At 41.9% G+C, this 13515-nt stretch overlaps 3 protein-coding genes across 3 annotated transcripts in view; all 3 read right to left on the bottom strand.

Moving 5' to 3' along the window:
- The window catches only part of T265_06255 (hypothetical protein), a gene marked incomplete at both ends in the record, with an annotated part of 55024 nt that extends 46079 nt beyond the window's left edge, over positions 1–8945 (bottom strand). Inside the window, one exon of the mRNA XM_009171465.1 lies at positions 8928–8945. Within this exon, the coding sequence (XP_009169729.1) occupies positions 8928–8945 (18 nt within the window). The remainder of the gene's footprint in view (positions 1–8927) is intronic.
- Positions 8946–9144: 199 nt separating this feature from the next.
- On the bottom strand, positions 9145–10503 carry T265_06254 (hypothetical protein; the record flags this gene model as incomplete). Its single annotated transcript, XM_009171464.1, has 1 exon — positions 9145–10503. The coding sequence occupies one exon, from the start codon at positions 10501–10503 to the stop codon at positions 9145–9147; it is 1359 nt and encodes a 452-aa protein (XP_009169728.1).
- Positions 10504–11370: 867 nt separating this feature from the next.
- The window catches only part of T265_06253 (hypothetical protein), a gene marked incomplete at both ends in the record, with an annotated part of 3838 nt that continues 1693 nt past the window's right edge, over positions 11371–13515 (bottom strand). Inside the window, one exon of the mRNA XM_009171463.1 lies at positions 11371–11427. Coding sequence (XP_009169727.1) covers positions 11371–11427 — 57 coding nt within the window. The remainder of the gene's footprint in view (positions 11428–13515) is intronic.

Genomic DNA, 13515 nt, shown 5'->3' with positions numbered 1-13515 from the left:
AGGCTGACTTCACGTTCAGAATTAAAGCTAGTTCGCATTCAAGTATCGCCCAATACTGCAAGCAATCAGCTTTATTTGGTTGGCTAGAGGACTGGTTCCACCATAAGACCATGCCCGTCAGAACTTTGGCCCTTCTCAGTCACCTCACGATGGTAAAATCTGCTAGCCTATTCTAATGTGATGCCCTTCTTGATTCAGGCTCTTTTATCTTGTATATCCACTGACCAACTGAAACATATGGTTGGACGCTTTTCACCCTAATGACGTGGATAGCAAAATTACCATTTTGCTGGGGTCACCAGGGGTTGTTAGTGAGAATTAGGTAAGCCAGGGTTGAATTTCTGGTATTCCTGCAACAAAGATTTTCAATTTCCGATTGAATAGTGACCGATTATTGGGCCAACTGTCATTACCTTTGTAGTCATAAAAAATCGTTACTACTCTTGCTTTTATCGCAACAGATCGGTGCAGTCAAAACTACCTGTATGAAGGCACCGACTCTGGCCGATCTGTTTGGCATAACTCAGCGCATCATACTGAGAACAGTAATGATACTTGCGCCCATTTGAACCAGGAAAGATATTCAATGGAAGTGAAGTAATTGACTGATAATGTCTTTGTCTGTTTATTCAAATTATTGAATCTGAGTGGCTGCTTCTCAGGCTATACTTGATCAGCTCGCCAATCGCAATGAATATAAGAGCGAACACTGATGAGTCGAGCACAGAAGTGTTTAAATCTGCTGGCGGTACTAGGGGTTCATCTTCCTCACTCAGCAGAAAATAGAAGAGATGTCAGTAATTGGGCCTTTACCGTTCATTTTTGTTTTATCTTAACACTTTCTGTTGGGTGGTTCTGACTGATAGACTTTTTATACCACAGTCTGTGTGCTGATGCTGTTTGTGTGAGTACCACGTCTACATAAATATTCGTCCTTCTTTGCTATTACTCGGGAGTGACTACTGATTTGCTTTCAGTTACATTCGCGTCCATTTTAATATTCGTGTATGGAGAAGTGTGAAAACTAGTCGAACTATTTAACGGTAAGTTGGTGTTCATTCATTCAGGTGGGCATTCCAATCTGTCTCGCACAGAGTTTGTCGCAAACTTTGCATTAAATTTTGCATAACAGCTTTCATTCATTTCATGATTTTCAGTTTTCCTCTAAGATGTCAATCACCGTTCTGCACGCGGAACTGCGAAGTGACTGTAGTGGACAGCAAATCAGTGGTAGCCACCAATATGGTATTTTCCTATCAACTGGATGGGAACGCCATTTATGCTTGTTTTTGGGCAAGCTGTAAATCATTTGCAGCAAAACAGAGCAAGAAGCTGTACAAAACTTACAGCACATGATCATGTACTTCGAGGTCTTATCTTTATAAAGACACTGATCATGTCTAAACTGCCCGAGAATACGATATGTCTGTTAAATTTTGCGGACGTTACCACCATCGATCTTAACATATTCTGCCTAATACAAATCTGACATCACTAGTCAATACTTGTAGTGTCTATGCATTTAATCGTGCTCCATTTCCTTCAAATTCAACCTACCCTTTACAGATAGACCTCATTGAATTCTGATTAACGTCCACTTTTTCACTAGATAAGGGTGATTTACACGTTACTAAAAACTGACCACTAGGTTAGTGGTTATTTTTGCCAACGTCCGCCAAAAAAGTCCAGAATGCTGCCTGCCATAACAGTTACAGTAAAGTAACAGGCATGAAATCCGCACGAAAAATAATAACTTGTTAATTTTTGCAACGCGGTTTGCCAATTACAATTTTTAGTGCCTGTTCAATGGGGGAAGAATTTTATGCTGAAATTTAGACATTCATCCACTGTTATTTTTCCTGAAAACATCTACACGTTTATACATCCTCGCTAGTCGTATATAAATTCACCTCAATAATAGGTTATGAAGTACTTGAAATTCTGGACTAGTCAGCGACATGCCAAAACCGAATTGTCGTTGACAAATCTAATGCTCAATGCAAACCCGATAGAACACTGAAGCCACAGTTGATTCTGTCAGTCAGATTTCCTACATGCACCTTGAAAAAAATTCTAGACATCACTTCTACTGAACATGGAAATTCTGCTATCGGTTAAAATGATCTGGGTCTAGAAACCATCGGTGCAAAAAGCTGAAGCCTTGCGGTGTTTTGTTTCATCTAGAATGAGTCGGGGGATGTCGATCTTCCTAGATTCACTCCGGTCAAATTTAATTGAAAGTCTAGGATGATAATGGCTATAGCTAAACAGCCTGTTGACAAGTAGTACAAATTTTCAATTTCAGGTGTATTCATGGGCCACTTGGATTTAGCCAGGTCATAATTGCGAGCATTTCCGCCACCTATCCACCAAACGGCCAATGGTGTTGCCAGTATTTCCGAAAAGAAACCTAGAGTTGGGACAGTAATTATAGCGATCCAAAATGGTTTATTACTACCCAATGATGCGCCAAGGCGATCATGCACAGAGCTTATTAGTATTTAAGGAAATGTTTAATGAAATACGTTTTGCCGAATTCTCAAGAAGCAAAGCACCGAATTCGTTATAGTTAAAATAAAAAACGGGCATTTTTGTGATTCATTGCTGACTGAATAGTTGAGGGAGTGAATCAACGTTAGTAGCGGAACTTTTATTCAGGGTTTCGACCACCACGGGTGCTCTTCGACAGGAGCAAGTAAACTACATGTCACATGAGTCAACTTAGTCATCTCCTCATGCATACGTATCATCCTCAAAAACACCACGCCATTTTTCCGAACTCCATTTTACCATAAAATAGTTGGAAGCGCATCCAGTTCCCTGGTACTTGCCTTGTTCCACTTTGATCAGTGATTTTCTAAGAGGACAAAATACCGCGGTGTTCCATTTCCACATTTTTTTCAATTCTGCTCACTTCACTGCATCTCAAGTGTCCATCAACATCTGGTTTCCTTTATATGTATGTTTTCATGCTCATTGAGTGCAACGCCTGGAATTCCGACACCAATTGCTAGCTGAATCAAATTCACCTATCGTAAGCACACGATGTACATGCCTAGTGGCGATTATACTGGAGTTGTTTAATTTTGAAAACAAGCAGTTTCTTTCCAGCAATATTTCAGTGAACCAGTAAAAAAATTCATAAATAATAGATAAACGCACAGCGCACAGTCGCGACATCCAGGAAGATCATGGAATCAGTAGGACGTGTTCAGAGTTGTATAGCTATAGAATCCAAACGAGTCATGGTTGACGTCACACTGGCTATAATACGACCACAACGCATGGTTGGCGGAATCTATGACGCACACATGGATTGTCACAGAAAATAGGTCAAAAGCCAGTTTTGGCCAGCCACTCCGTGCGTGACGGAAAAAATACCATTCCACATCTCTTCTTTAATGCGTTTGCCCACAAGTACCTAGTCATCTATCTAGGCTCAATTAAACTTACGAAGATGTAAGTTGCGATAATCCGAAAACACACCCAGGGGAACACAGACATGATACGATCATAGTATATCAATTAACAGGGATATTTCCACTCATGTCGAACGTAGTTGAATGCCTAAAACACTTTTGTCACATTCGTCTAATCGAAAATCGACCACATTGATAAATCCGTAACATACTATCATCGCTTTGACATCAGTCATTCATAGAAGTCATCTCAGTGACAGGGCAGTACCAACCGCCCATGTGTAGCATTGAACCTGATCAAAGTGGTGTATCAGGTGAATGACATCGGCAGTCGCCACATGACGAACAAAGCGAAATTATCCCCAGGGCTCGGCTCTAGAGACACTCAGGCATCACATGATTGATTTGATTTACCACTCGTTGACATCGATGAATTTCTTTAGGCCAGTTGTTGGGACGCCACCAACGTTCATCTGCACAGTGCCATCTGATGAAAAGTTGGATCGAATATGACCTCAGTTCACCGCAGATACTGTATGTAGCGAACCGATACCACAGGTCGACAGCAGTTTATTGAGCATAAGGTTTGCTTATTAGGGACTGATTCAACGTCATCTTATTATTAATAGGCAAACGCTGAGAAAGTGGACTGAGGGGCACAATACCGTCATCATCATGGTCACTATCAGCAAAATATCTGTATACAACAATGATAAGTAGAGCACCAGTGACACTGATTAACAGCTCGCCAGCCGTACATATTAGAATCATGCGGACCCTCCATACGACCCTTTGTGAAACCAAACTTTTCGTAATCTATTCCACGCACCCCTGGGTGGTCAAAAGTTGCCACCTCTCTACTTGTACCCCCTTGAGGTAGACATGGGAAATGGAAATCTCGGCGGACCATGATTCGCTATGCGCAATACACGAACTCTCCAGGAAAAATTTTCGTACTGGACACATCCTTTCACTGAAGCCTCTAGTGCACACCCAAACACCCGTTTTTCAAAGGTTTCCATACTGATTCGCGGGCACCAGTCTACAGGAGGCAGGGTTGTTGCACATATGGTTGCTCGCAGAAGCTACTCCTCACACCCATGCAACAATAGTCCTGATAAACATCTCCCCTGAAGGCACAATAAAACTGTTCCTGATTCCCTTACAATCCTAATTTTGGTATAAATCTTGTGTGCGCAAATAGATCATCGTAGTGTAGGTCCTTAAAACAGCCTGGAAGTTAATACTCATTTGGCAGAGCAGCCCCTTAATCCGGTCACATGATCATTTGGACTGTTTTGCTCATCTGCTTATGTAGATTTCTCGCATAAATTGGTAATGAGCCATTAGTTACAGTCTGCTAGGGTAAAAACCCTTCTTAGACGAGCATTTACTGCTAACTTTTTAATCTTATGTCGTATCCTCCCACTACTTTGCTTCACGAACGGCTAAATGGTTGAGTTGCTAGAACATCGCCGCTATGTTGAAACCGGATTAGCCTGCTTGTTAAAATTCGGTACACACCAAACCTCATCCACTCCGGTGATACCACGAAGCAAACGCATTATCGCTATTTCATCTGCGATTAAATATTTTTTCCAGTGGACCTCATCCAGCGTACTAGTAGGCAATTTGAAAGAACCAGTGTAGTTCGTTTAGACGATGCGTGGAGCACGAATAAAACCAAGTTCTTTATTTAAACGACGCCTGCTTTAAGTATTGTATTAAACGATGTTACTAAAACCACTTAAATGTGAGTGATGCGATCTGGATGTCAAACATTGGTAAGCTGCCTAGCCAACTTCTTTTGTGGTGACGTACAAGCGCATCGAACCTAGTTCCCGTCTTTCCACTTCACTGCGTCTAGTAATTTCTGGTGACGTTTGCTGATTGCTGTTGGACATTTGGAAACGGAACACCCGAGGAAGGGACACCACGCGTTCGGGGACGTTTCGTTTTCCGCCGAGCCATGTTGCCAAACGGAAAACTAAGCTTCATGATTTATCGAAAAGTAAATTTCGATTGGAAATGTGTACAGGAATGTCAGCAAAGAGAGTTGTGGTCTACAAACCAATTTTGGGATATGCCTAGCGATTTTTCAAACTCTAAACCGATTTGTGGGCTGCCAAACAAAACGAGAGAACGCGTTTACAGTAGGGCGTATGTAAAAATGCGACGATTCGTAGTCGTTAAAAGCCGAAAATAACAGTTGTAGCTTATAGGCTACTCCTAATATCTTAAAAAACACGTGAATGCGAATTCGCTGTCGGAAGATGCCCCAATGGCCCCTATTTCGAAAATCCCGACACCTCACTTTCAGACCTGGACAAGCTGGAATTATTATCAAGCACTGCGTAACTATTTGGACATTTGTCCATTTTAAAGCACTTTAGAAACTGTGAGACTTAAACACAAACAGAACCTTTTATTCCTGGGTCAAAAATGTCTTTAGCACCATGAAAAGGAAATCACAACTTGAATGTTGTAAGAGAGCGTGATCATGTCTTTTTAACTGACACAAAACACGAACAGATTGGCCAAAGCGCGTAACCTGAGTCCCAGAGAATGATTAGCTCACCTAAACCCCGAGAAGTTAAGGCCCGAAGGGAACTTCACTTACCAACAAGTGGCACATTTTCGGAACACGTAACGGCCTTATGAATCCAAAGCTGTGGGTTCCTAAGTCATATAAACGTTCATAGTACTCACCTACTTGACAACCTTACGACCCTAGAAAAATCAAACATCAGTCAGGACCGTGGTCAGCGCGAGAGCTCTTTTGAAACTAGGTATCCCGCTGAGCTAGACTTTAAACTTATGTACAGTCTGAATCCCAGCTTAAGAAGGCGCCAGTCATCGACTGCATTGAAAACGACAAATTGCAACGCATGACGCATTTAATGGTTCACTCCTCTCTTCTCAGAGCTTGCCATTCCCAAGCAATCATTGTGAACAGTGATGGAACGTCCGATCTCATTCAGTTTAAATCGACAGTGATTGTCGAGTTCACAATTCCACTGACCATGAATTTAAACCGTACTTAACAAATATACCAGTGGATGCTTCCACGAGTTCAGTAGTCAAAAATCGTCTGATCAATTTAGGAACCGATGGTGTTTAAAGAATCACTTCTATTTCACTCCACCTAACATCATCTTCTTGTGGGACAAACAATCTAATTTAGTTAATAGAACAGCGAGTAGCTGGTGCGCACGATTAAACGGTGAGTTTATCTGTTAAGTCGACTTCTGACTTTGGGATGATTCGGACCTATGCTCTACCCTAAAAGGCCTTCGTTGACTGGTTCCGTAGAGAATGGACTAAAAATCATTTTTAAGGGGTTGCTCTTGATTTTCAGCAATTCAACACCCATACGCCACGTGAGGCCGTTATGATTTGCAGTGAACTTAATAAAAAACGCATATTTGTCGATCTTTCGGAAGCCTCTTCCAGTGTTTCAAGGAAGGGGAAAAATCGGGTAGATTCTGGATAATATTTTACCTGCCTATCGTTCTGGCCTCGAGGCACTACGAATGGACCATCAAGTGCAAGCAAAATGTTTCCTCAGTTGTCACAGAGGAACAAAATTGGGTGTTATTTACCCCATCCCTCATAATGGATAGTACCAAAAGCAGCGGTAGGGGCTTGCACTCGTTTTCAGGCATCCTGCAATATTGCATAGAGAAATTTGAATTTCATCACCAAAAAGCGAAACCAAAGAATTGCCTTGAGAATAAGACAAAACATCTCAAAAAAGTGACACAAAACCAAGTGCCTATGACGAAAATTCTTCTTACATGATTACGCAACTGTAAATATCCCAGACTGTGATCCAGAGGACTAGACGTTTTGGACAGGGTCAATCGCCGGTGTTTAAGTTCGTGTACGGTATCATATTGCATCGAGGTTTTATGACAGGGAGGGGCGGTAAGAGTGATCAATTAGATTGCATGTTGTTGGTTAAACTCCCGTCCAACATTTGTAGATACTAGGGTCGCTTATATGACAAAAAAGATCAGATCTTCAGCTGTTTTTCCAGTCGATTCATTGGTTTTATATAGTGTAAATGCCTCTGGTTCGCGCTGCCAGTCATTCAGAGATTGCTGCTATAAACCATTGTACAGTAATACATACGTTTATGTACATGAATTTGGAAACCAAAAGGGAACTGCCTGGCTTTTATTTGCATGATTACGTGAAGTTTAGTTAGAGCTGTGATCACCAGGAGGTTGAGCGACTATTTTGATCCAACAAACTGACTGTTGCCTGCGGGTAATTTGGTTGTTTGTATTAAGATAATCTTTCAGAGCAAACCGAGGCAGCCCAGTCACTGACTTCATTCGGAAATGAGGGAAAGTCACTCCTCCGTAAGTACACTGGCAACGTTCGTTCGTGACCAAACTATTATACATTACGCATATACATTACGCTATTGCTTTACTGGAGCTTGAGGAATGAACCGTCGCTTGCATAGAACAACGGAAGGGATATGTGCATGTTCCAAATACAACTATTCACAACACGATTTTTTGGAGGTCAATTGGGCCGTAGACACTTTACCGTGATAAGGGTTTAGTATTGATAGAAATGTGGTTGCAAGGCCCGGGGTTAACCCTTATATCATCAATAGCAATCTTACGGGTCAGGACTAAATATAATCTGGGTTGACTGTGAACACTCGGATATTTGCGTTGTTGGAGTCGTGAGTAAAAATGGTTTTAGTGATTTCGGACAGGATAGAGCTGAAATGACTGCGTGAGTTAAACAGATGGAAATGTGAAGGATCGTGATCTTTACATTAGTTCTGTGAACAAGGCACTACTGCAGAGCTGTTCAACGTCCAAATAAAACGAGCCAGCGCACGCAATATCAGTCACCTCACTCCATTAAAATCACCATGTGACTACGCAACAAAAATTGGAACCATTTAATTTTGGATGCCATTATTCTGAGACAGTAAATTTACCATGTGGCAGCATATTTCTAACACTTTTTTGGGACTTACAACTGGTTGAGTTAAACTTCGAAACACTTTTAAGATTTCATGTCTACATCTCATTCTGTAAATAAAGCTAGCAGGTTTCGAAGAACTATTTGATCCTTGCTTGGGTTCGTCTGTACTGCACATTTTCCGAATCACCGTTTTCTACTTTTTACAGGAATGAAACTTCAAATTCATCCTGAAACCTGTCTCAGTCCGCCAGACGGAGGACCAGCTAAAGCAGTCTCAGGAAACGTTTAGAGAAAAATACTTGATTTTAGTTTTAGCGAGCTACATCTTGGGTGCATGCTACTCAAACTGTTGCCCAGCTACCTGTAGCTAAATGTTAGCGTTCTGAACTCCCCTCAGAAGAACTATGAGCTACAGTCCCCGCAGAAGTTAACTCATGAAAGCCACGAGATAAATGAAACAACTATCCAACTCGTCCCAGATTTTTAACACATGGTTTCGAGATTTAATTCAGATTTAAGTGGTCGACTGATTGGTTGACTCCTCCCCTCACTCACTGATCGTCTGGCTTCCATATGATAACTGGTGGATTCTCCAAAGTGATTACACGTTGGCCTAACTTGATGTTGTCTCAATAATCCCTCAACTATTCCCTAACGATTTGATAAATCTGCCTTACTGGTGAGAAAAACACTAGCGTCCAGACCACATAAAAATACTTAAATAAATAAATAATGAAAAACAAAAGTACGATCATGGAAAGACGGACAGCTGTTATTCCTGGAAACTGTCAACCTTGGCGTCAATTATTCTTTGGGGTGATTCCTTTAGAGAACCTTGACTGTTGGCCACATTCCGTTCCCGTTCTGTTGGCCTTGTCGAAGCCACCTTTACACCAGGGGGAGTCACAACCAACTGGACAAATTCCGATCCGGAAATTTGTTTGTGTTTCACACATCGGCATCCGCAGTGATTGAACAGACGCTGCTGACATACGGACTTATGCCAATCGCACCTAAACATGCCACAGAAGCTCTCTCGAAATGCCGTGCTCGATGCGTAATATCCGAAGAAATTTATTGCGTTATTGGTAAACACTAACATAACAAGGCCAGACTTTAATAATTCTTCCACGTCTTTTCGGATGGAGACTAGATTTTTTGGATACGAAGTAATAAATGTGAACAAAGTTCCAGGGAGTGTGCAGATCACATGTATCAGTGTAAGTGCTGTCAGCAGTTTGATCACACCATCTGGTCTCCGCTTGGTGCGTTTGTCTGTGCCCGATCGAGAAATAATGGACTGAAGACGATTTGTATTGGTAATTGCCTTCCCATCACTCGACAACGGTTCATTTCGAACCGGATGTTGGCCCTCTTCTCGGATTGACTGCCTCAGCCTGGACAATGGTGATTTTGGTTTGGCTCGCCGAAGCAAAGCTTGCTGGTTCCGTAACTTGACGTAAATGAATAAGTTACTGGAGAACAAAATAATATACGGCAGCACAGCAAAGCTCACAAGGTCCACTTTGGTGAATATTTTGAAAATTTGTCGATACTCTGGTAATGGCGTACAATCGGAGGTACCGATTCGTATTGGTAAGCTCATATTGGTTTTATCACTGATACCAGGTTTTGTTGATCCAACCAGCCAGAAAATTAGCATATTTTTTGCAACCACCAGGAGACCAAAACCACCCATTCCGAAAGTGACAGAACACATGTTCACAATACTGTTTGCTTTGTGTGGGAAAGCAACCACCAGAAGCCTTTCTACGGCAAGTGCGCATAACGCACCGACGGCATAGTCTGTACTGCATCCCACTGAAAACGTGTGCAACTTACACGCGGTGGGACCGATCAGGCGTGGATCCCACTTGAGAACACGCATTGTCCAATATCGCAGCACAGCAACCAGAAGAACGGCAGAATCGGCAATAGACAACACGATCATTAGAAAGCGGGTTGTCATCCGGTTAGAGCGATTTCCTCCCATTATTATGCCGCAAATTATGTTCGCAGGTATGCCCACCAATAACAGAAGACTGGCATAGATTTTTAGGCATAATCCGCCAATCTGCATCACATAACTTTGTTCTAAGTCATGAAATAATGTGGAATTCTGCTGATCCATATATATGAAGTTGAGGTAATCACATTTATTTTTGTGGTTTATGAAAGCGCATTTGACCTGAATGCAGCAAAACTTCGATGGAATTCCCCATCGTACAAGTGTGCTTTGTCTAGTACCACGGTATTTACCCCATTGCTTTCAATTAGATAATAGGATCCACCAATCAGAATTCGAAACGAAGCTGGTTTATCATTGGACATTCTGCGTCAAATGAAATCAACCAAGCGGAGTACTGTGTGCAGCCTAAAAGAGAGTAAGTAGGTGGTGTATGCATCAGTACAAAATCACGTTTTTGCAACCGTTTCTAGTACAGTGAAAACAGATCACTGGAATTTCGGTCTAGGTCATCCAACTAAACAGAATGCAACAGAAAGCATCTATAGTATGTCATGCCAAGTAGATCATGATGATTTTGTCAAAAAATGTGCGCCAGAAAATTAGGCTAAAATGAGAAAAAAATACAGGTAATCATATCGACGGTAGCCAGATGATGTGTTGCATAAATTAGTGTGCGTAACTGCTGACCAATGAACAAGGTCTCACTGGTAGGTCGCTGTTGTAAATTTAGACAACAGCACACAGGAAAAGTCTTCTGGATCAAGCTAATTTATGGCTGGTTAGTAGCAGCTACCAGAGCGATGGAAATACTAGGGCTCTCCAGCCTTGTCTGACTAGCTGTCACTTGTCCAACAAAGTACGGATTTATGTGTTCGGTCACGTGGTATGATGTGCACTGGTTCGTTCTGCGTATTTAGATGCAACGCAACGGCAAGTGGGCTCCTCGCATATACTTATACAGAACAATAATACGACACCGCTGGATGGCGACCGCCTTATTAATCAAAGTCGGATCCGTCCAGTGCCAATCTAGTGAGTGAAAGGAAAATATTTCAAGTTGTCGGTTTCAAGCGGCTCAAAAGTTATCTGGAAAGTAAAGAAAAAGTGACATAGACTTTCAGCCCTAGGAAAGCAATTTGTTAGATCCCTGCATTTAGTGAGGCAGGATCCGATCGTCTATTTTTCATGTTCACAGTCCAAGCAGCGTTCCCTGGATAGGATCAACAGGACCCGACAAAATCTGCTCAACACTCACAAAGTTTCCAGGCTCTCTTTTTTCCTTTTATGATGGGTAACGGTCATAGATGAGCCTGTAAACTGTTCACTTCAGTGAGTTACACATGGTAAGACCACCATCAGCCTGTAGCTGGATCGGCCAGTGATTGCATTGCACACGCACTTTAGAAGCCCTGTAATACCATATTTCAGTAGGTGTCAAGATGTGCGGTCGGATTCAGTTGGTTGGATGCAACTGCTTGCATTTAAGTGCTTCTGTCTAACATGAACAATGCTTTAATCGGTTTTAAACGGCTTGACATTTACATGCTCATAAATTCGTCGAAAATTCTCTGCACGGCTCTCTTCAATCAAATAATTTCAACATATTTATAGAATGCTTCTTGGTTTTGTTGTTAGTTGAAACGTAAGAGAAAAAACAAAAGCCACTTAGTGAAAAACCACAAATGGAAAAATCGTGGGATTATTCATGAACTTGGATTTTGGTTGACGTTCATGTTGAGAGTTAATCGCTTTTAGACGCCCATGATTGGGTGACTGACCAGACTGATCGATTCAACTGGTCAACAGTTTTAGACGACTTCCTTAACCGTCCTTAAAAACTCTCTTTTGGTGAAAAACTTTTCAACTCTGGGAGAATCTAGATCTTACTTTCCGATATATTGTACGCATCCTTAGGTGCCGTTGGGTCAGCACTTTAGGTGAAAGTTCTAAATACATCTGTGCAGCATCCAGTGAGCGGCTATGGGCATACATGTGCAAACTGCTAGTAGCCGTATATATGCTGAGTGCCATTCACTTACTCACTCAGTACGGAGGCCAAGAGTGAAAGTACAGTGCATAGTGAATGAAATACATATAGTGATCAAAAATGATACTGCATGTCATTTAAGACATATTCACAGGAAGTCTTCCCAACTCAGGACGTTGGGTGAGAGTTGGTGAGGTGGATGCTGCTATTTTCGCTGAAACAACGACTGGCTTGTGAACGCTTCGTCGCCATTACAAGAGACATTGTCAGTGCGCGGTTTGGTGGGTTTTTCTCTCGTTTAGCTTCTGATTATGTTGTTCCAACCCTAAACTTGTCGTGCAACCTGACAGTCATCTCTCATGTGGTTTTATTGGTTCGACTGCCATCTGTACTGCATCCTGATCTGTCTTGTTTCGTTCCATTGGTCCGTTAGGTAACCTTGCTACTGTCGATCTTTTTATTGCTATTCCTTTTATTTACGACTTGTAATAAATTCTGGTCTGTCTTCTTGTTGCCTAAGCCACTGAGTGGAGCCGGATGGACAAGATCATACTACACTTTTCAAGCAGGAAGCGTGTTCATTTGCAGCCCACTTGATGTTATTATTTTAAATTTCGGGCTTTGTGAAACAGAAACTAAATTTATGGATACAGGGTCTTCTGTGAATATACCTTGTCTACTCGTATACGTGATGGACACCAACAGGAAAAGGGAACATCTGTCGCGACCTTAATAATTCCAGTGTCGCAATCAATGGGATAGGCAGCATAATAGACTGCGGTGAGCATGTTCGCTTAGTAATATGAGGCAAGGTGTTGAAGTAGAGTTGTTCACAGATCACTAAGAACGTCACTAAAACATTGCCTCATTGACGGTAAAGCATGATCCAGAGAAATCGGAGGACTTAACTTCAGCTGCTCATCTCACATAAATGAACGTCACTCACCCATGGCCTACCGTCCTGGCGAAATAACGCAGGTCAAAAAAGTGTCAGAATGTTGAACCTAACTTGACCTTATGATTAATTCCCCCATTCATTAGCTTATTCCGCCTATGTACTTTTGACCTCCAGTTGTTTTGCTTATCCGTACCCACCACTCACCTTGCCACAGAGGTCGTCCGGTCCGACTCTTATGTATTGATATGTGTGTCTGTGCGCTGCTGACCTTCTTACCCATGTGCGCTAA

This window comes from Opisthorchis viverrini (genome assembly GCF_000715545.1).
Source record: "Opisthorchis viverrini unplaced genomic scaffold opera_v5_129, whole genome shotgun sequence".
In the NCBI taxonomy this organism is placed as follows: Eukaryota; Metazoa; Platyhelminthes; class Trematoda; order Opisthorchiida; family Opisthorchiidae; genus Opisthorchis; species Opisthorchis viverrini.
Note: the sequence above shows the minus strand (reverse complement) of the source record. Positions and strands in the feature narration are given on the sequence as shown.